The sequence below is a fragment of the Strix uralensis genome, chromosome 17 (genome assembly GCF_047716275.1).
Source record: "Strix uralensis isolate ZFMK-TIS-50842 chromosome 17, bStrUra1, whole genome shotgun sequence".
In the NCBI taxonomy this organism is placed as follows: domain Eukaryota; kingdom Metazoa; phylum Chordata; class Aves; order Strigiformes; family Strigidae; genus Strix; species Strix uralensis.
Genome location: NC_133988.1, coordinates 5,298,610 through 5,321,845, shown reverse-complemented (window position 1 = coordinate 5,321,845; position 23,236 = coordinate 5,298,610). Strand labels below are relative to the sequence as shown.

Here is a 23,236-nt window from a genome sequence, read left to right as displayed (position 1 = left end):
GGAGAGGGACCCCGGGCAGCAGACAGGGAGGGTCCTCACAGAGCTGCTCAGCACCTGCCTCCTCCTCGCCCTCCTCCTCGTCGCCCCACCGCATGCTCCGGCCCTGCCGCAATCGCCGTGCACGGGCAGGGCGAGGCGGTAATCACAGCCGCGCTGCGGCGGGGCTAATTACAGGGCAGCGGCGGGGAGCGGGCAGCGTGCCGTGGGAAGAGGTGCGGCAGCGGTGGCGGGGGAGCTCCCGGCCAGCATCCACCCGGCAACAAGGCCCCGACCATGCAAGCGGGGGGTACCTGTTGGGGACAAGGGGCTCCCCATGGAGGTGGTCCAGGCACGGCTCTGGTGGGCGATGGGATGTGCTGGAGAATGGGATGTCATCGGTGAGGGTCATGCTGGATACAGGATGACTTCCTCATGCCGCATCCTCCCTCCTGGCTCTGCCTCATGCTCCTTCTCTCCAGCATCTGCAATTTTTCTAATAGACTTGATGGAACTAATTACAGCAGGAAGACTTTAATGCAGCGCAGGCCGCGCAGCAATTCAGCCGCTGGTCACTCCAAGGGCATTAATCATGCTGCACCGACGCGGCATCGCTGGGGGAGGGAGCTGCCTCTCGTGGCGCAGGGTAGGGCTACTCCCTTGTGCTCAGCTCCTTCACCCCCACCATGTGTGGGGACAGTCAGCCATCATGGGGGTCTCCCTGGGGACTGAGGTGGATGCCTGGAGATGCCTGGGGAGGTCCCAGGTGCTGGCTGAGCACCCCTGGGTGCAGGGAGGCAGCTGCCAGCAGAGAGGCAGAGCATCCCCCTCCATCCTCTTGTCCTGCCCAGCTGCCCCTGCCAGGCTGGGGGCTCCTGCTGCCCAGGGGTGACAGCAGGGTGTCCTGGGGAACATCGCCACACACTGAGCCTGAGCTCAGCTGGGCACCTCTCGCCTTGGCTGGGGAGCAGGATCACCTCAACGCCCAGCTCTGTACCCACTCGGGCAAACACCAGCCCATGGGGAGAGGGGGACAAGTCCTGAGGAGGTTGTGGGGTGCCCCATGATCCTGCTGTGTTTCCAGGAGCCTCCTAACATCTCCAGTCCCACGATTCCCCATGTAGCTCCAGGCCACCCTCCCTCCCTGGCTAGGAATCCTCCCTGTCGCCTTGTTTATCCCGATTAGTCACACGTCCCCTCCCGCCGGCTCTTGCTGTCTCTGGGCCATCCCAATTTAGCTCCTGTTGTCACTCCAAATCTCCCGGCTGCCTCTCACCACTGAGCTGGCCCCAGAACATCAGTTCTGGGAAGCATGAAGTGGCCTCACAGCCTCCCTCCTCCTCCGATTGACCTGCGGACGCTGCCCCGCGTCCCCTGGATCCATCCATGCTGCGGCCAGACCCTTCCTGGGTGCCCATCTGAGCCCTGTTGTGAACAGCACGGGGACCTGGTCCAGTGCTACTGCTCCCCTGTGGGGCTTCCAGCCAGTCCAGGGGAGCACCCCAGGGTGAGGGGCATCATCTGGGGTGACGGAGAGTCCCCACCGCCCTGTTGCTCATGGGGGAGTGCCCTGGTTCCTGCCAAGGAGGTGACTGCAGCAGGACCCTGTGGCGTGGGAGCACCGTGCAGGGCTTGGAGAGAGGCCTGTGTGGGCAGGGAAGGGCACAGCTCCGGGGAGAGCACCAGCGATCCCAAACAGTGACCTCCACGGGGAGACGGCTGCATTTCTGGCTTGGGCTACCGGTGCCTGAACAGGGCAAGGGGATCCAAAGTGCCTGGCAAAGGGCAGCAAAAGCCTGGCCCAGCAGGGAAGTGAGAGCTGCCAGAAATACTAGCCCACAACTTTTTTTGCTTCAGTGCCCCGAGGAGCCAGTCCTTGGCAGCTGGGAGAGGAGGCACATGCCCTTCCCTTCAGAGCAGCTGAAACAACCCAAAATATCCCACCGCGCACAGTCGGATCCAAAAGGAACATGACAAACCGGGCTGCGATGAGAAGGAAATACTGTCTGAACCTTTATTGGAACCCTTTTTCTAACCAGGCTAACAACTCAAATACCCCAGGAAGACTAAAGAATACAGTATGCATTTCGATGGAGAGCAAAGGGGGTTTTACAGTGAAGTCAAATGAACAGATGCAGCGGTGTCATTTGGTAAGGAATCGACCAACAGGGGGGAAAACAGAGACACCATTTTCCTCGCGGCTTTTCTCACGTCTTGACTTTTGTACTCAATCTTCTCATTCCCTGGGTTTCAAAGGCGGAGAGCTGCCCCCAGGCCAGTGAGGTTCAGGGTGTTGTTCTCTAGGCAATAGCCCAAAACTCGGGATGCTTGACCACAAAGCTCTTGCTACGACAGCAGATGTACCAGTGCTTCGGAGACCATCCTGGTCATGTGCAAACTTCCAGGTAGCAGCAAAACTCATGAGAATTATTTATTCCCTGGTAAAGAGGTAATAAAACCCCACAGGACACTAAAGGGCAAAGTCTTCACTTAGGCACCTGAATCCATCCCTTTCTCAAACAAATATCCTGAGAGCCCCGAGGCTGAGCGCCGCGCAGCTCCTGGCCAGCGATGCGGGAGCAGCCCGGCGCTGGGCACTCGCCTGCCGACACCGGAGCTGTATCCACCCTCTGCCAGCCCGGGCAGCTCTGCAGGTGAAGAGGACAATGGCTGTGGTGTCGGTGGAGTGACACTGGCACAGGTCGTGATTTTTAGCTTTTTCAAAGCTGGGGGAGGACGCCTGCAGCAAGCTCCAGCTAGTGTCAGAGATGACAGGAGAGACTTCCCCCGTCCTGTCCTGTCCTGGCCACCTTTCCTGAGCTCACGCCCGGGCAAAGCTGCTGGTTCTGGCACAAAGCTCAGGGAAGGGGGCAAAGTAGGACATGGCACAAGGATGAGGGTCTCAGGATGGGGCAGGCTGGACATCCTTGCTTCCTGGCAGAGACCACAGCAAGTCACTTCAACCCTATCCCTCTCCTTGCATCAATGAAAGGGTGACAAGTCCCCTCTTTCCCCAGTAACGAGAGAGCCAAGAGGGGGTGAGTGGTGGGAGATCAGAGATCTCCGGGGATCTCTGACAATCCAAGGAGCTCTACCTACGCAGCACGGAGCTGGAAGAGCAGGGTTATTCCTCTGCCACAGCTGGCCTGTTGCCTCTGAATGCCCAGCACCTTTCCAGGGGGTTGTGATTTGTCAATAGAAGCTGGTCCAAGAAGATGGAGGATTTTCCCCTGCCTTGTTCATCTCCATCTAAATGAGGTTCCTCCCTAAATCACTGGGGGTTGAGCTCCAAATGAGCCTAATTTGTCTGCCAGATGCCTCCATGCCAGCAGGTGACAGCCTCAGTAATTCACGTCTCTGATAACCTCTCTCTAATGTATATGGCAACACCTCAAAGGCTCCTTCCTTCATGGACCCAATGGCAAGACCCAATATCTTTTTTTAAGTAATGCTCAATAAATAGAAGAAATAAATATTAAATAGAAGCTAAATCCTCTCAGCCTTTTCAACATATGTACAATGCATAGCAAAATAACAGTGATTGGCTGTTGCAGACAAGTTTGGTCCAAATTCAGTCCCCCAAAACAACAAAAACATTGAGAAAAGTTGCAGTCAACATAAAGCAATGCTCAGCTGAGTGCTGTAACCCATGAAGAAAAGAAGTAACAAAACAGTGCTTTAAAATATCCCTTATCTTCAGCAAACCTGCAGAGATTGTGTTGGGTTTTCTGGAGCCTGGCTGGGGTTGGGAGAGGTGGGATGAGCCTCGCTTGGTGTGACAAACCCAGAGCCAAGGCAGGTCCAGGGAGCGGGGAGAGCTGACAGCACGACTCTGGGGTCGGGGACATTTGGGAGTGGGTGTTGTGATGTGCGCTCTGCCAGGGAAAGGAAACTGGGGCACTTGTGGGATGAAAACAAACTCGTGGGTGGGAAAGAGCCTCTGTGTTTACGGAAAGCAAAACCCTCTGAGATAGGGCCTCCAAAAAATGGCTGAGAGATTTTCCTGAAGCGTTGAGGCTGCAGCTGACCCTGGGCATCCCTCGTGCAACCGACCACAGGCAAGCAGTGATTCACCAACACCAAAATGACCGAGTTGCCTTTCCACCAGGTGAATGCTGCTCTCTGCAGAAAGCACCAGCAGCAACCTGAGACGCTGGACGTGGAGAAAAAAATCCTTAAAAGCAATGAACGAGTGAAACAACCTTAAAAAAAAAGCACTGGCAAAAGGCACAGAGACAGAAAAGCTCATGGGCTTCACGCAAACCGACGGAAAACCCAGCTGTCCACTGACAGGGAGGGTGATGTTCCAGGTTGTACTAAAAATTTTAAATAAGTTAAAAAATAAATACCACCACGGAGGAAAACTCATATGTATATGCAGATGTGCACATATACACGTACACATACACACACAGACTTGGTTAGGTCCTGTCACCAGAGGCTGGATTTTGCAAGCATCTTCAGCACGGATCACTCTCTCACGGTCTCGTTTCTTTAGTTTTTCCATGGGTGGGTCATTGTGCAGCGATAAACACGGCAGGGGAGTCCTAGCGACGGCATCCTCCCAGGGAAACCAGCGGTGCCTGTGCAGAGCAGCTCAGTTTCGGGCTGTGCGCTGGCTGCGGAGCCAAGGGAAACAGCAGCGGTGGCCAGCTGGCACCCGGCCGGCGCGAGCACGGGCCGGGAGGAGACTTCCCCTTGCAGCACCACAAACACCCCGTTGCTCAGCTGGTTGGCGAGAAGACCCTCGCTGTCACCTCCGTGCAGTCCTAGGCCCGTTTCTGTGGTCACATCCATCGCGTTCCTGCACAAATCTAATGAGAAACCCTAGATTTTAATATGGAAACACAAACAGCTCTGCCCTGCATGCCTCTGTCCGTCACACGCTCTCCGCCCTGCTCCAGAGAGCACAGACAAAGGGACACGTTGGCTGCAGGAGTGACTGTCACTCCTCCAGTCACTTCACCGAGAGGGGCCAGTGCTGTAAACCTTTACACAAGAACAGCGGCATGGATACATTCAAACAAACAAATAGATCCAAAAATAACTTATTGTTTGGAAAAAAAAAAAAAAAGATAATAAATAAATACCGGTAACAGTGACCACCTGCATCCATTCTGACATACAATTAAAAATAGAATAACAATAATAATAAATAAATAAATAAATAAATTACAAGGTTTACTCCAACGCAATTCTGCTCGGGAAACCCCAGGAGCGTTGAGCTGCCACGGACTGTCCAAGCAGAGGCAGACTTTGAAGCACGGATCAGCCAGACGGGTCCGAGAGCTGCCGTCAGCCCACGCAACTCGCAGAGTCATCTCCCGTCCCACGGCCAGTGAGTGCTGCTGACCCGGACGCGGTGCTTCAACCATCCGTCCCCAGCCACGAGGAACTCAAGTCAGTGTTGTGTTTGATATTTACACCAGTTGCACAAAGCCCCTCTTCTTTTCTTTCCTAGTTTTTGATGTCCTGACTCGCTGCTTCCTTGCTACAGATGCATGTGTGCGTTAGGGGGTGTTAAGGAGCATGAGGCTACACTTGAAGTGGTAGGTCTGGGGTTTGGGCTCCCATCACTGCCTTGGGGTCTTCCCGGGGAGCAGAAGGATGGGGCGTTTCAGTATCAGACTGGGAGAGACTCTTTGGGGAAGAAGCGTGAGGTTTTCAGCCCTTTACAAGAAAGGGAGGTCACTGCAGAAGATGGCCAAGGGGCCGCTGTCAGGGCCAGCACAGCAGGGGAGGCAGTGGCACCCCAGTGCAAAAACACCCCGTCTTTGATCCCTCAAGCACAGCCCTAGAGCGTTTGCTCAGCCCTACCAGGAACACTTTTCTCTGTGTCCTAGAAAGCGGCCTCCCAGGAGACAGACACATGTCCCCACCAAGCCACTGACCACACCAGTGCCCAGCTCTCTGCCTTGGCCACCCTCATCCTCACATTACCTGCAGCGAGCAAGGCAGGGAATGAGGGGCTGGGAAAAGGGGGGGCTTTGGGGGTTGAAGGCACAGGACAAGGGGGACCAGCAGTAGGAAGGATACTGGGAAAAAGGGACACCTGGCATAAAACTTCCCCTCGTACCACCCAGGTGGAAATACACCCCACGCTGCTGTGCTTTCCAACAGATGACAGGTTTCTGTGCTTGCTAAGGCGATCAGCCAACTCCACCAGACACCGCACAGCCCTTGGCCTTCCTCCGCTGGCTTTGCCCCTTTACGGCTGCCTGCGGGCTGGGGGGCTGTAGGTGACTCTTTAGCTGGTGGGGGGGTTGCATTTCTTTCAAGCCCCTCTCCTCCTCCACCAGATGCTGGCTCCACTTAGCCCTTTCTGTGACACTTAAATGACACACCTCCTTGACTCATTAAGCCCAAACTCGTTAATAATCATGCAGGATGGAAGGGGAGGGGATGGAAAAAGGGAGGGAGGGAGGGAAGTCTTAAACCCAAATTAGCGTCTCTATGCACCCAGGTGTTGTAAGAGAAAGAAACTCCTCAGCACCAGCTCAGCCTGTGCTGGGAGAAGCCTTTGTTACCCTGCAAAACACAGTAATTGCGCAGGCAGCTGGGCTGGCAGGCCTGGCAGGGAGACAAAACCCCGGGGCCCAGGGCCGCCCAGGCAGGCCGGGCCCTCCTGCCGCTGCCTGCGGCTCCTTGGAAAACCAGGCAATTAGTGGGGGGTCCTTTCTGTCCCCCTGCACTGCTCTGTCCTCCCAGCGACAAACTGAGCACGAGGGCATCCAGGCCCTGAGACGGGGCTGCTAATCCTGCCTCAGGGGAGCCTGAGGGTCTCAAGGAGAAATGATTTCCTGAAATCCTCCTGACACTGCTTAAAATTGCTGCCTGCTATGAGGAAGGGGGATGGGGGTCCCCTGGCTCAAGCAGTGCCCTTTTAACCCTGTGTGCTCTCCCTACACCCCACAGCTGGGCTATCTCCCTATCTCCTTACAGTCCCACCAGCATTGCACACCAAGGGCAAGGCTCCCTTCTGAAAAACCTAAACCCAAACTGCCAGAGGGTTCCTCCGAGAAGGGAACCCCCCAGCCCCTATCTCTCACGCCTTGGCCTGACCCTCGGCGCACAGCGTGGCACCAGCTCCCCTCTCCCTTGTACCCCACTGGCCCCCCATCTACTTCAGATCTCAGCAGTTTGTGTGCAAGCAAGTCACAGTGCTGGGGGGGATAAAACAACCCGGAGAAAGATGATGCATACCTGGTAGGAAAGGGCAGGAGAAAGAGAGGGAATGTGTTTTTTTTTCCCCAGGAATTACGTCAGGAGGGATTTCTAGACTTCTATTTATAGCAAGGACTGGCTGACCAGCAATAAATAAATATTCTCTCATGGGAAAGGCTTGCTGCAGAGTGGGCAGAAACTCTGGAGGAGAGACCCGAGGGACCTGATATTTGCCTTGGTGGGGACAGGTCACTCCCACTCATCACCAAAGCTTCCCAGCAAATTCCTCCCTAACTGGGTCTCTCCCTCCAACAGAAATTAATTTGCTGGTTCCTGGTTTGGCAGAAGGGCAAGGAGCTGAATTCTTTCCTTTGGACCAGCTGGTAGTGCTCTGGAGAGCGGCAGCGATGGGGAGACGGGGACGTCAGGGAGGATGGAGCAGGCCTGTAGTGACAGAGCCTCTGTAAAGCACCGACCCTTCTTCCAGCCCTGGCCTGGGGAGCTGGGACCGATCCACCCACTCCGAGAGGTGCCGAGGGGGCTGCACCGGGCGCACCAGGGCTCCTACTCCGAACTGGGGAAGGGGGACCCAGCGCTGCCACCACATCAGTACTGGGGATGATTGCTATCGATGGCCAGGTAGGTGGGAAGGAAGCGGAGAATGCCAGGAATTTGGAGGCGACGCCAGCACACGAGCCGGTCCGCGGCACTCCCTAGCGACGCAGGCTGTCGGAGCTGCCTCCTGAGTCATAGCTCCTGCTCCTGCTGCGGCTGCTCCTGGGGCCCGAACTCCGGCTGCGGCTCCTGCCCTCGGCGCTGCTGCTGCTCCAGCTTCGGCTCCGGCTTGTCCGGTAGCTGGAGTAGCTCCGGCTCCGGCTCGGGGAGCGGCTGAAGCTGCTGTACCAGGAGGAATAGCTGCTGGCGCTGCTGGAGGAGGAGGGACTGGGGCGGTAGTAGGGGATGGGGCGTTTGCGGGCGCTGTGGGGACAGAGAGACACGGGTAGATTTACCGCCAAAATCTCCAAAAAGCACTGTTTACTCTGCACAACACTCCCCAAAAACGTGACTGTGTTTAAAAGAAAAAAAAGTAAGAGATCAGGTAGCTGACAGGCCTTGGGATTCAAACCACCCACCGCCACAGCCCTGGGGAATGTCCCAGGCACCAAGTGTGAGGCTGGGCTCTGCTTGATGTTGTCCCAAAGAGCCCTCACTGTGAAGGTTAGAGGCCATATTTGACTTTCTCGACAGTGTGGGACATTTACCACAGGAGAGGGTGAAACAAAAAGCCTGTGGGGGATGCTCCTGGCACATGAGGGGTGAGTCCCTGCTCTGACTTCATCTGCCTTTTGGATTCAGCTGTTGTAAATGAGACACCCCCCCCCCGCCCCCATCCTCCCTCTGCCTGTAGCTGGAAATCCCCAGGCTGTAGGAGGGGCAGAAGGGCCTGCTGATCAGGATCCAGGAATCAACTGGTCTTCTCCTGCAGAAACCTCCGCTGGCAAGGGCTGGGACCCAAGGCCAGCCCTCATCCCCCAGGGGAGCGCCAGCTGAGCCTGCCTCCCAACGATGGGGCCGCACGGCCTTACCTCGTGATGCGCCGAGCTTCGAGGTGGCTGGGAGAGTCTCTCCTGCGTTTCCTCAGGGGCGAATAGGACCGTCGCCGCCGCTGCCGGTCACGCTCCCTGTGCGACTCCTTCTCACTGGAGCTGTACTTGTGCTCTCGCTCACGGTCTCTGGGGAAGGCACAGGTTGGAAACAGTCACTGCTGGGTTTTTGTGGCGTGGGTTTTGGATGTGGAGGCGATGACCCGTGAAGGCACAGATGAGCAGAGGACACTCCGCTCCAAGAGGGACCACTCTAACCAAAGTGGCACCAGCCCTGCGCACACTCACTTAGCTGGACAAAGGGACACTCATCTGGCTGGACACCTGCTAATTGCGTTTGGGGTTTCAGCAGTGTCTCCTGGTGGTCCTGTGCTGCCAAGCTAAGATGGCTTCCACGTACCTGTGTCTGTGGATACACTCTGTATTTAACTCTACTAAAATTGCTCTGGCTGGCCATGCCGCAGAGGAAGGCGAGAACAACTCTGCCAGCAGCCCCCACGTAAGTGGAGGGCCCCCGGTATCCCTGCAGGGCTGTGCGGCTCCGCACGGCTCCTCAGGAGTGCTGGTGTTGCTATGGTTTTCTCTTTTGTTAAATTCCCGTACACGTCAGCACAGGCCCTTCTGTGGAGTGTAGCTGACTTCGTACACCCTGCTCAATGCCATCTGCAAAGCAACATGTTACAGGTCAAGGGCCTGATCCTTGCACGCAGGAAATGTTCTCCTATACCAGCACCGGGATTGTAACAGCCTGCACGAATCAGACCCTGGGAATGTAACATTTTAAGGGTGCAAAATGTTCACAGCAGCAGAAATGTTACCAGAAAAACCTGCCCAAAGGCATCTCTACTAGGGCTGAGCTATGAGATGTGTGTTTTCTAGGGTGTGTGAAAGGAGCAGAGTTGCCTGGACTGTGTTTCCCTCTGCAAGGCTGTGTGAGTGCCAGCATGAGGGTACCTGGCATCTGCCCATGCGGCAGGGGCACTTCCCAGGGCCTGACTACTCTTTGGTAGAGCCACGACCCTTGAAAAGTGGGGTCTTTCCCTCCTGCAATAAGATCCCTCTCTGACAAGGGCTGCAGCAGGCTCCTTGGGCGATGAAAGCTGTGGGCAGACCCAACCGGAGCCTAACGCTCTGCCCACCGTTTACACCAGCACGATGGAGAGGGGCTCTCCCCGGGTTTTCCTATGAGGCATCTCCCACTCGCACGAGGCCCTGGCAAGCACCACCGAGCAGCCATCTGCGCACTCTCGACTGCGCTGCGTGTTCCCCGCAAGAGCTCAGAGCGGAGGAACAGGCACTTCACCTGCCACACACTCTGTCTGTGAGATACCATGATGCTTCAAAGCCAGGGATAAAGCAGGTCTCCTTCCCAGAAACCTACCCCTAAAGTGCTTTGATTGAAATTCCCCTGAATCAATGCAGGGCAGTCCTTGGCTATAGGAAATCTGCTTTTCCCACGAAAAGTGAAAGGCTTATCTCTGGGCTCTTCCCTCTGCAACCAGCACCAGCTCTGGGGCAATAAATGGTGAGAAATTTCCACTGGACTGAGGGCCAACATAACATACTGCCATATGCCTTACTCCGTGTCCCCCTGCTCCTTCTCACCCTGGTGCTGAGGACTAAAGCACCCAGTGAGGAAGCTGAGGGAGCAGTTTGGGGCTGGCAGGAGCCAGCAAGTGTGCTGGAACCCAAACAAGTGATGGAGGCGGTGGGAAAGAATGAGGCAGCAGATATCACATGAGGAGACAGCTGTACCTGCTAGGGCTGTAGCGGGAGTAACTGGGGCTCCGACGAGGCCTTGAACTCCTGCTCTCAGGACTTTTTTTGCAGGATTTGGAGGAATAGCTGGGGGAACGTGAAGAAGACCTGGGGATAGGCAAGAACCATAAAAGAGTTAAAGGTGCTGGAGGGTGATGCTGTACCAGACTCCTCCGAATCTGGGCTCTTGGGGAGTAAGAGATGCCCCATATTTCAGGGTGTCAGCTCAGCTGTGGGTGGCCAGTTCACCCCAAGCTATGTGGGTCCCTAGGCACCCCCCAAACTCTTACACCTCCTACTGCAAGGAGCCTGCCAGCCTGCAAGAGTTAGACATTGCCCAGGCTCACAGAGACAGCCATTTTAGCTGGCCTTACCTCTTTCCTGAAGAGCAGGACCTGCTTCGGGAGTACCTGGGAGAGGCCTTGTGGTGTGAGGAGCGGGAGCGGCTGGAGTGGGGGGAGGATCTGCCTGTGCTGGTGTACGACTCGCTGCGGGAGCACGGCCTCAGCGGGGAGCTGTGGGTTGAGGACGGGAGGAAGTTTCGCTTCTTCTCCTCTGAACAGCTGAGACACAAGGACAGGCACCCTCTGTGAACATATATTTGGACAGTCATTGAAGCTGTGGCTGAACTAGGACCGGTCCCTGGCTGAGGGGAGCACCATGCTCCAGCCAACAAGAACTCCCATCCTCCCATTCCCCATCTGGGGATAAAAAAGACCTCCCGGCTCCCCAGGCTGCTGTTGCAGGAGACCCTGTGTGTGTGGGTCAGAGCCTAGGAGCTCACCCTCCAGGCTGTGCCAGGGAAGGGCTGTGGAAGAGGTCTCAGGTGGTGCCCCATGGCCCATACACCAGAGGTGTGTGGTTGGCAGAGCCTGGCTCAGGCCAGCGAGCAGTGCAGGTCCTGGGGAGGGAGCAAGGTGAGAAGTGCTGGAGCGAGGGAAAGCCAGAGCATGGCAGGGCAAGGGCCTGTGCTCCAGCCTGGCTGTGGAGCAGCATGAGCAGGCAGGTCCTGTTGCCTTTGGACAGGGCTGCCTGAATTCCTCCGCTTCCAGAAGTGCTCTGGGTATGAACTGGGGTTAGAGCCCAGCAGCGAGGCAGCCTCCCAACGGCTAGGGCCAGCTGCAATCCCAGCTCCACCCATGTGAAGGCAGAGTTATCCCACTGGAGTCACAATGTGAAAAGTATACACAGCCCTAAAATTTTACCCTCTGACTGAAAATTGAGGGCTTTTTCTTCCTAACACCAATTCCCCTGGCTCCCTCTCCTCTCTCATTCAGTGCTCCCACCCCCAGACCACATTCTGGCTCTTCAGCCTTTAAGATCCAAGGGCCTGAGCTGGAAGAGCTTCCTAACACTGCTGCCTGAGCATAGCCTTGTGTACCAGCCACCGCGCTTCAGTACCTTCATCCCCAACATCACCTGGCAAACCCCCAGGAATGGGAGGTGGTGATGGAGCCTGACATCTACTTCCCTCTCCTGATGATGACCTGCAGCACCAGATGGTTGACTCCTGCCCCAGGCCCTGATGCCCCATGGCCCCAGCACACAGAGCTGCTGCTGTGTTACCCTGCAGTCAGCGAGGTACTAGCCCTTCCCTGTGCTCCCCATCTGCAGGAGATGCTATCTTGTCACCCAGGACCAGTTCTGAATGAGCTGGGAAGGGGCAGGCTGGATTTGGCTCATTGGACAGGTGAAAGAACAGCCCGTAATGGTTTTAGTGAAAATGAACCCCGCTTCCCTTCCCCACAGTAAGCAGAGAGGGAGAATTAGCATGGCAAGCCCCTGATGCACCTTTGAGATTTTGCCCAGAAGCACCAGTGATTCTTTCCTTTGACATGGTCACATCCAGCTGGGCAGGGATGTGTTCAGGACACAGCTCGACCCAGGGCATTAGCGACATCAATGCCAGAAGAGCCGGCACAGGCGATGCCCAGGGGCGTGATGGCTGGGTTTTCATCTTCCTCCTCAGGCTACAGTATTGGTCATTGCTGGGTTCTGGACTCCAGACTGGCAAGACCGTGGGTCTGATTTATATCTAACTGCCTCCAGACCACAAAAACCTCCCTGCCAGCTCACCACTGCAACTGGCGAGCGGGCAGGAGATACAGAGCAACAACGTACCAGGTATTTGGCTGCCAGCAGCAGCTACTGGTAATCACTGACCTTCGGTCTTGTCCCTGGGCATCTGGAGACAGATTTTCCAAAGCTGTTCCCTTGGTCTGGGAAAAGCAACTGGTGAAGGAATTTCCTGAATCAGAGCTGTTATCGCTGTTGGCCAGTTTGGGCTTCCCGGACGAGAAGGCATGGCCAAAGCCATCATGGACTAGACTTCTTTTCTCCTGGCTGTCCTTTGACCTGGATGAGCTCGTTTGAGTGGAGGGAGGGGAGGAAGTATCGTTTCCTGAGTCATATTCATGATACTCTCCGTTCTGGCTGGCTAGGTTGCCAGGCGGGCTGTCTGTTTTGGTAAAGAGGTCAGCAGAAGACCCTGACTGAGAGATCTGAAAGCAAAAAAGCCATTTGGCATTGTTTGAACGGGTTTTGGGGGGGTTGTTTTTTTGGTTTTACTTTGCTTTTTTTTTTAATTAAACCCAGAAATTTTACCATCATGATGCACTGAAACAAAAGGAAAGGAAAGAAACAAAGTAAGAAAGAAAGAAAGAAAAAGAAGAAAGAGGCGAAGAAAACAAAAGCACATATCCCTGAAAGAAATCCACAGTAAGAAGAAACTTCTTTTCCCCCTGCTATGATAACGGGAAGATTTAGAGATCATGCAAAGAGTATCAGCATGCGATTCATGTTAAACAAAGGAGTTCAACAAAGTAAACGGGCAACCAAAGAATCAAAATAACTAAATAAAAAAGGTATAACAGAGGACAAAGCCCTTATTTAACCTTAAAGAGGGGGAGAAAAAAAAAAAAAAAGAAACGGGTGTATACATATAAAAAACCTACTTAATCCTTGGAAAGAAAACAAAACTGAAACAAAATCTTAAATGAGTGACTTTTTTAAGCTTCCTTAAAGAGGCTGAATGAATGTCACTGAAATAAGCAAAGAAAAATCAAATCAAATCAAGGGCTTCTGCACAAAGTTAAAACTGGCAAATAAACAAGTTTATTGCTTTGAAATTAAAAAAAAAAAAAAAGGAAAAAAAGAAAAAAGGAAGGGGGAGGGGAAAAAAAGAAAAATCCCTCTGGAAACAAAAGGTATACAGATACTTCTTTGTGTGCTTTTTTTCCCCCTGAAGAAGATATAGCTAATGCACTCGAGTGACCTCTAATAAATTCCCTGGTGTCTTGCGGATAGCATCCACTTACCCATCAAGAACTCCTCCTTTAGTAGGTAAGGTGTAAGAAAAAAGGAAGAGCGGGCAACATAAGTCCATCATTAGAGTCTCAAATTACATGAAAAAAACATAAACCCTCTCTTCAATCCACACTGCCAACTGTTCACTTGCCTCCTCTATGCAAATGTCATGACTGCTTTTTGTCTGCTTGCTTGTCTCACTTATTATTCATTTTTGTTTCCTTCTGCTTTAAATTAGGCTGGCCAGCCTGTTCCTGGAGGCTGATCGCTTGTGCTGAAACGTCGCAGCTTGCACTAAATCCCCTTGGGTTTCATGGAAGTGACAAAGGGAACTCAAGTGAGGGGAAGAAGTAAAAAAAATTAAGTAGAGGAGGAAAAATATCCCCCCCCACCCTGTGCTGCATTGGAGACTTATGGGGAAGGGGATGGCAGCCCTGCTCCTGCCAGCCTCTGTGTGGGGGTTCAGCCATACCCTGGCTGGGGTTTGATGGGTTGCTGAACCCAACCGGGTCAGCAAGGACCCCAAACCCACACAGGCTGCCCTGGGTAGGGCTGTTGTCTGGGACCCTGAGCACCACCAAGGGGATTTACATCATTTGAGTGTTTTATGTTAGTGCTAATGTCTGCCCTTGCATGGGGTGAGGATTAGGGCCAAATGCGGACCCAGCACATCTGCACTCTTGTGTGGCCTCCTCCTCTTTCACTCAGATGCTCTGCTCCCCTTATTCCCACCCATAAGGTTTGGTCCAGGGTCCTTAGATTTGGTTCCCTCCCGCTCAGGATCATCCTCCAACGTGTTCCCAGCAAGCTGTGCTCCCTCAAACACCTGCACACGTCCTCACGCTGCGCTCTGGGGCACACAGTGCCCTCCCTCTATGCCGTGCTCTCTACACTGGGGACCTGGGCCATGCCCTCACAGATCTGGGGTATTCTGAGCCCAGAAAACCACGCAGAGGAGACCTGGCTCAGTTGTCACACGGCAGGGCCAGGGCCAGTCCCTTTGGAAGGCTTAGCCCTGGACCAGCTGGCACAGGGACAGGGCTCTTTCTCATCCACAGAGGAGTACAAGACCCAGCCTGTGCCACCGTTTACATGGAGCTCCTTCATCCCATGGTGCCTTCACATCCACCCTCCTGCCCCGGCATCTGATCTGTGTCCCTTCAAGGTGTGTGGGGGGGTGTTGCTCTCGACCTAGTTCAAGCGGTGCTAACTGGGACAGGGACGGCTGACTCAAACACATGTGCTGATCCAGCAGTGACTGAAACCAGAGCAGAGCTACCAACACACACAGCGGCTCTCAGCACACAGTCTGCAGAATGATGACTGCCTACAACATCCTCACACTCTGAAAACACCTGCTGTTGGAGGATCTCCAAGTACTTCCTATATTGCTAGAGAGAGAGATATTACTACTTCTGGGATAAGGGACAGAGGGACAGGAATTAGTTCATCCCAGCAAATCCATACTGGAGCTGGGCACTCCCCCATCCCCACCCCATACTAACTTCTCAGCCATGCTCAGACCTAACTCAGAGGCATTGGGAGCCCCAGCAGCAGACGTGGGAAATGAAATGATCCTTCTTCACTAGCCATCTTGCACCTTCCACGCAGAAGCCCTGGGCAGAGCAGAAACGTCTCCTAAACGTTCCCAGCTAGGAATGAGTGGAGACACAGATTGCAAGTCCTCATTTCAGCATCTGGTACTGCTTCTTGCTACTTCTCAGCTCTAGCACTTCTCTACCAGTCCTTAATTACTCCAGTAGAAACTGAAATGTCAAAGGAGCATAAGAGAGACAGGTATTTTTCACCAGTTCTTTCTGAAACCCTATGCCACATAAAGAGCCCTGAGAGAACTGCCTCCTTGCTATGAACCACTGCACTCTCCCCAACCACATCCCAGAAGATACAGGATTGCTCTTTCAAATATGGCACCAGATATTTTTTTAAAAGGTGGGTTATTGTTTGCATTAGATCTGAACCCTAACCAAGAGACAACCAGCTTTTGACCACGTTTCATTTACAGGCATAAAACCACCACGTGATATACTCCCGGGTTACAGACGTAGGAAAGGCCTGGAGCAGGCATGGGGCTGCTCTAAGGGACACTGACCTTGGCATCGCACACACAAACACCTTGCTTCTTTTCCCTACCAGTCTAAACCAAAAAGCTTTTATTTCTGCCAAGAAATACAGCAGTGTCTTGGCATTTCTGAAACAGCTTTTAAGACTGCCGCTGGGACCTGGGATGCATGCTTTTGCTTTGCCTTCGCTGAAGTCTACCTTCAAAGTAGCAACTGTTGTCAGCACATCGCAAAAATCTGTCAAATGACCAGGAGATCAACAAGCTCCTCTGTAGCTCAGCATCGGTGGTAGCAGCACTCTGGGAAGAGGCAACATGTGGATATTGGTGAAATACAGAGCCCACTGTCCTTGTGAGGGCTGCAGGGTCTGGCTGGGTCAAGGCAGGTGCTGGGGGGACACACAGCAGCTTCCCAGCCCGGCCACCTTGGGGCACCAGGCTGTAGCCAGTAGCGTGCCGTGGGCTCTGGGGGACATTTCTGTCCTGCAGCCAGAGCCAGGACAAGTCTCAAGGTGCTTAACTTGCCTGTCTGCTCAGGCAAATTCTCCATCTGATGACTTTGGTTTTGCTTCTGGTCCCATTTTACTGCTTCTGAAAGGCATGCCAGCCACATGAGATGGAAACAAAGTGCCACATCTGAAAACACTGTGTGGAGTGCAATTGAATTCTAATGGCTTTTTATTTTTCCAGGGTGTCTTAAAAGAGCCTGCTCTTTCATGAATCTAATTTTCTCTATGCGAACATTTGGATTTTCTTCCCCCCTCTCTAATAAGTAATTAAATAATCTCAGTGAACTTTGCTTCCTCCAGCTTTCAGCAGGGGACCTACTGCTGCCCTCAAGGGAACCCAAGATATATATTTATTGGATTTTTTTGTTTCAAATCATTATTTAATCAAGATGAAGGGGGAGTAGAAATGAGGCTCTCACTCATACTCCAGACTGTAATTTGGAGTGCAATCCTAGACCAAGAGGCAGCACAGTCTAATGGGTTACAAAAATACAATCACTACTCGTCTTCCAATTAAACTGAACAAGTCCATTTACTGTGCTGCAAACAGCCCTGAGGCAGGAGATGACTATACATTTTCTCAGCCATAAGGGGACTGAGACCCATCAACAAGCAACATGGCACAACCGTACTTATAGTTGGAGGATTTCTTTCTTGGGTCTTTTTTCTCTTGTTTTGCAACTCACTTCAAAGTGGAGTTAATTTCCTTTTCAGAGGTGCATAATGTCTCCCTTTCCCTTTTTTTCTGTGCATTGTGATAATGAAAGGAATAAAAAAAACTTGCACCAGTGACCCCGGCAAGCCTTGCTCTCAGCAAGGGCCCGGCAGACATCTGCCGAGGAGCTGCTGGCACGGGGAGCAGCACCTGCTGAGAGGGGCTGCTCAGGGAACGAGGCTGTGTGCCTGCTCGGGGGTACCTCCCTCTTCCAGAGCAGGGGGTCAGGGGGAGGCCTTCAACTCTGCTGATGATTTGCCCCAGCTGAAAAGCCAACGTCTTATTAACGTAGTACAAAAAAATTAGCAGTGCTGTAGGAGTACAATATAAACCCTTGTTTCACAACTATGAATCCCTGACTCAAGGAATATTGAGTGAAAAGTATCCTTTTTTTTTTTTTTTTGGTGGATGGAGAGTTCAGGGGGAGGCTTTTTCTACCACAAGGGCTAAGCTAAGTCCAGGACCATGGAGGCAATGGCATAACTGTCCCTGCAAGGTCTGGTCTTGGGTTATTTGGGGCTGGATGGCAACACTGCTGAGCAGCCTGGCTCACAGATCTGGTGCTGGGGTAAATTCCTGCGAATGCCAGGCAAAGATTTGTTCCTTTGCAAAGATCTTTTCAGCCTGCTGGGGTGCAGCCAGTGTTATGTGACACAGACCAGGGTGTCCCCCTCTCTGCTTGGGCCAGGCTGGCACTACTTGGGAGCAAGGGTTTGCCTTCCACAAACTCCTCTGGTACCTGATGTAGAGCACAGCCCTTGAATGGCTGCAGGCATCCCTCCTTCAGCCCAGGCTGCTGGCCTCCCTGAGCTGTGAATTTACTGGGAAATAACCAGGGATAACCGCAGTCCCCTGGCTGGGAGGGGAGAAAAGAAAAAGCAAAAAGAGAACAACTTCCATATCTATGGAAGGCTTTGCCTTTCTGCTCCTAACAGGCCCTGTTTGTTGTCGGAAACATGCTGCCTAACAGTTGAAAGAATAGCTTTCCCTGTGTAAACCAAAACCCAGGCTAGAAAACAGATAGCAACAGCAAGCCAATATGCAGGTCTGCTATAAGGTTTCCTGAGCCCTCCTGTACACGCTGTCCCAGCCCTTGCACAGTATTTCCCCACTTCTACCTTTTGCAGACACATAAACACAAAAATAAACAGCATCATTTGGAACAACTGTACCCCACCGAGCCTCACGGAAAATCTGGCTCAAGCCTGTGTTAATTTGTGACATCGTAAATGAGTTTCAGTGGAAGTAAAGGAGCTGGCAAGGAAAGCATATGCAGCGTGCAGTTATCTTCATCAGGTACAACAAAGGCAATTAGATTCATACCCTGCAGGTATTTATATTGCACTGCTCAACTGAAAGCACAGTGGCATGTAATACATTTGTGTCAGTGTGGAATAAAGTGTCTGCAGCGGGTTCAGGGTATTCTGTTCATAAATAGATGCTGCATATTACCCACAGTTTCTCCGCATGCTGAGGCACAGACCCACAATCCTATTCTCAATAGGTGGCTATTGCAGCTGCGTGGGATTAAAGGGAGAATGAGAGAGTGAAGCTTGGAAATTCACTGCCAAAAAGAAAAGTAGCAGGGAACTTTGGGGTGTGTGTGCATGAGTGAATGTGTGCATGCATCAACTTACGTACAAAGGCAAGAGGGAAAGAAGCAGCAAGGTAGATGCATGGGCAGGGCATTATTTTGTAGGTTTTATCCCTCATAAATTACAGGTAGACCTAGTTAGAAATTGTGGCTGTTCCAGTAGAAAGGAAGGAAAACAAACCTGCGGGGTGGAGGTGGCAGAATTTACCACAAAGTGCTTCACATTTTCAGAAGAAAAAGAATATAGAATAAAAATTGGCTTAAAAAGCAAAATCTTTGCTTTGGAAGTACTATAGCATTACCTCACAGGAGATTGTGTATTGCCTCTCTGGGTCTCTTCTGCACGTTGGGGCTCTCCCTGGACAATCCCTTTCCTTTGGAGATACGACAATGCATCTCCCCAGGTAAGGATGGCTTGGCTCAGAAGCCTGGACCAGAGGGAAGGGTAGGGAGTGTGGCACACCAACCCCCATAGGGGACTGAAACATGGCGGGTTTTAATCCCAATTCTGGAATTTTCCACAAAATCTTTTCTTTTCCGGTATTTTTTTTTTTTTTGATATGTGATAAACATTTTCTGCAAGAGCACATTTTCATTTCATAACACATCCAGGCTGCTCTCAAAGTAGATTCTGACAGAACTAAGCGTATTTATAGAGCAACCATTTAACTCACAAAAAGGAGAGGCATCAAAGAGTTGTATACAGTCATTAATAAATGAGACTAAAAGTTCCCATTCCATTTTTCCCTTGCCAGTTTTGAGCGTACATGATATTTAATGACCTTATTCTGAAAAATTTCAGGGGCAGCACCTAACCAGGGGCTTCAATTTAAACAAGTGCTTAAATGCCTTTTGAATGATGTCCCAAGAGAGCGTACTTCTTTTTGGGAACAAAAGGACACCAGTGGGTTGCATAGTAAAGGTACTGATGCCTTTTAGTGATTGAAATATTTGCCTGTGTTATTAACCCTTACTAGAAAGAATGCAGCAGGGCCTGATGAGTTTTACTTTGCATCCATCCCTTGCATCTGTAACTATAGAGCTCTGATTTTCCCTGCCCTGCAGCTTGCGTGCTCAGAGTGAAGCAAGTGGAAAGGGGAGTGCAGCATGCTTGAATTTAGCTCATTTTAAAGCTTTTACAATTTTAAATTAGAGTTTACTCTTGCTCAGGGAACAGAACAGCTGGCAGTCGGCCTCACAGGACTCAGGGAGCCTGGCTTCAGAGAGAGGAAACCTAGTACCAATTAAAAACCAGGCTTAGACTTGAACACATTTATGTAAAATATACAGCTTGAACCAAAAAACAACCTGGTTACATGATGCAGTCTTTGACTAGTTGTCTTTTTGAGAGGAGCTCTTAACTCATTCCTACCTTCCCAAGTTGACAGAGGGCAACACCCCTGGCTCCTGGCAGTAAAAGCTTCATCCGTTGTTATTCCTTCTTTGCATGTGCGCACACACGCACGCATCTAAGTGTGGTGTGCAGGTTCTGCTATTCACTCTACCTTATATGGTTTTATAAGCAATGACTCACATGTGCACTACACACTCAGTAGATGTATATAACGAGAGCAAATATGCATATCTATAATGTTGAGAGACAGCTTGTGCCTGTCTGTACCCACGTATAATCTCTGTGTATTTTGATAAGAACGCTGTCTGTGTGGGTGAGCGGATAAAGTCTCTCCTCTTGCTGGCACTATCTATCTCATATCTGATGTAGCTACTGCGTATGGCTGAGCTATTTCCAACGGATGACTGGGCCTAAAGGAGAAAATCAGTTCCCCATTACATACCACTTTGGGTCTTGGAGGACTCTGTACTCAAGACACCTCCAACGTTACACATCCACACACGAGTACCAGATTCTGCACTACCTTGAGTCCTATGTAGCAATTTATCTCTCCAGAATGCCTATCAGATACTAACACCATGATCAAAGAGTATCATACCTCTGCTTTGCAGCTACTGGGAACAAAGGAAAAGGAAGACTTCATATCAATCTCTATCTAATATTCCTCTCCATCTCTTTCTCCCTCAATTCTAAGGCATGTATTATATCATCTCTTTCCATGTATATGGAAAAACATCCCAAGGCACTGAGCCTGATTTTACCCTCGGCTGCACATGCACTTCCCATTAGCATCAATGAGAGCTGCTCATAAGTTCCGAATTTGGCCCCTGGGCTTGTCAGTCCAGAACAACAGTGATCTGAGAAGGATCCTGATAGTCAGAAAACATCCCCTGCCAATAATCACCAACTCATTAAATGTAAATGTTTCTTTTATATATGTTTGATTCCCTTTCTTCCCCTGAAGGACCAAACTTTTGGACGTGAACACCAGTGAATTAAGTTCACATCCAGCTGAGCAAAGGCTGCATAACAAACACTTCCCTGTAAAATATCATTGCTGGAGGCCACTGGTTTTTGTTAAATGTCCTCAATTCATTATTCATAGGCTAGAGCCTTTGCAAATTTTTCGCCTCTTCAACCCCACCCTTGGTGTGAAAGTGCTGAAGGAAGGAATGACTTTAAATACATTGGAGAACAGCACCATTAATAAATAATACAGTTTTAACCAACTTTGTCTAACATCACTATAATTGAGTTATAAAAATTTCATATCAGATTTCTTGCCCAGATTCCTGTGGCTAGTTCAAGCAAAGAAGCGCAGTGTATAATACTTACTACTTCCTTAGGAGACAGGAAGCTGTAGAGCGGAAGGGTTTGGCTGGCTTTTTGGCTGGCCTGAACCTCTGCAGAGGAGCTTCGCTTTGCCGTGATCTTTGAATGGTGCCGGGAGTGTCTTCGCCGTGTTTTACGCCCTTCCTCCCGGGACCTGGCTCTGTGCCTCCAGAAGACATGAACAGCCAAACCGTTATTCCTTGGTATTGCAGTAGTGCCTGTTACCAGCTCCATACAAACCCTTGGCAGCTTTGTGCTAGGCCATTGTGTGTGGGAGAAGGTCTTCCACATGACTGCTCAGTGGAGTCATGAGGGAGAGAAAAGGAGTGTTTTGCTTTTCTACTTTAAAAAAAAATATTTTGCATCCAGACTTTGGACCTTAACCTCAAATTTCATCTCCAATGCATGATTTTATGGTGGCTCAAGGCAAACAATATTTTCACACAGCCTTGAATGCCACCGTGGTAATAAACCTCCAAGAGAAGACACGCTCTGCTCTTGCATGAACACCCCTCCAATTACTGATTGCATTCCTCCCCCCACTGATCATCAGCTTTTCATAACAAAATTCCCAGTAGCTAGGAGGAGTGAGGTGGGAGAGTGGGGGTGGTTTGTTCAAGTGCTTTCAGAAAACGTGAAACACGAACTCATGATGTATATAAACTGTGTGACTTTCTATTGCGGTGATGCCGGGTCTAGCACCAGCATCCACTTAGCTGGCCCCAGGATGCATCTGTCATCCACAGGACAGAAATTTTAATCAGGTCAAAGACAGTGGCTATAGATTGCCATGGGCGAGTATATTTCCATTACTAAGACCATGTTCAAGGGTTTCCGGGGACATCAGCAGTACAGAGCCCTTGGGCTGGGGAAGGGAGACTAGGCTGGAATCAGCTGTCATGGGCTGATCATCAGCCATGGGGATTGGAAGTGACTGCTGGACCGAAAAGCTGCAGCCACGGCTCCTTGAGGCAAAACCCTTCTATGGCTGAGCCCACAAGAAGCTCAACCCCCAGTATGTGACATAGCTGGGATGTGGCTCTGCACAGAGAGTTTGTGGATCACACAGACTGTAGCAATCATGTCCTTGAGCCCACTGGGAAGTGCTGCAGGACCCTCAGCTCAGGGAGCGGTGACGTTACCTGCTTCGGCAGCTGGGCGAGTGGGAGTCAGAGCTCTCTGAGCGAGAGTGGCAGTGGCGGTGGCGATGGCGATGAGATTTCCGGGTGCGCCCACGAGAGCTTTAAGAAGCAGAGAGGAAAACCACCATTAGTCTAGCAGACTGGGGGGACGCAGGAGCCAGCAGCTGGAGGCTGAAGTCAATAACATTCAAATCAGAAAGGAAATCTGTGTTTTAAACCAGAGATTGGTGTATGAAACACTGTGCAGGACACCAAGGCATGAGAAATTCTGCATCCCGCCACAGCTACGCCAACATTAAGGCAAGCCATTCTACCAAGATCTATGCTAGCATTTTAACTACAGGCTATTAGGATGGCTCTGTAGCCTGCTGGGGGCAAGATCTATGGACTAACATGCAGGACTGCAGCAGACAGCACCAATTCTTGCTGCTTTCAAGACTTTAAAGAGCTATGTGCTTGCCTGCTCATCTGCTTGCCCTTCATCCTGCAGCCTATCCTAAGACAGCCAGGAAACAGTCTGCGACCTTCCCACCGCTAAGCCCTGTTGGGGGAGCACACCATGCCCCCCCAGCCACCCATTGCAAAATTCCAACCCTCGCATTTCTTGTTCCAGCCCTCTCTGTAGTGCAGCCTCCTTGTTAAAGAGCAGATGCAGGACAGGTTCCAAATAACAGCACTCAGTAACGCTCTCTAGGTGGGAGG

General features: G+C 51.6%; 1 protein-coding gene across 2 annotated transcripts in view; it reads right to left on the bottom strand.

The window, feature by feature from the left end:
• Positions 1 to 1,960: 1,960 nt before the first annotated feature.
• SRRM4 (serine/arginine repetitive matrix 4) overlaps positions 1,961 to 23,236 on the bottom strand; it is a 50,240-nt gene continuing 28,964 nt past the window's right edge. Inside the window, exons 7-14 of one of the 2 annotated variants that reach the window (XR_012631280.1) lie at positions 22,535 to 22,633; positions 21,396 to 21,558; positions 12,666 to 13,003; positions 10,877 to 11,089; positions 10,500 to 10,610; positions 8,727 to 8,873; positions 5,153 to 8,118; positions 1,961 to 4,790 (exon numbers count right to left, since the gene is read on the bottom strand). Coding sequence is in view for 1 of the 2 variants with exons in the window: in XM_074887037.1 (XP_074743138.1) it covers positions 7,854 to 8,118; positions 8,727 to 8,873; positions 10,500 to 10,610; positions 10,877 to 11,089; positions 12,666 to 13,003; positions 21,396 to 21,558; positions 22,535 to 22,633 (1,336 nt within the window). In the remaining variant the exon portion in view is untranslated. Of the gene's footprint in view, positions 8,119 to 8,726; positions 8,874 to 10,499; positions 10,611 to 10,876; positions 11,090 to 12,665; positions 13,004 to 21,395; positions 21,559 to 22,534; positions 22,634 to 23,236 lie in introns of both variants that reach the window. The other variant, XM_074887037.1, reaches the window with a different exon arrangement.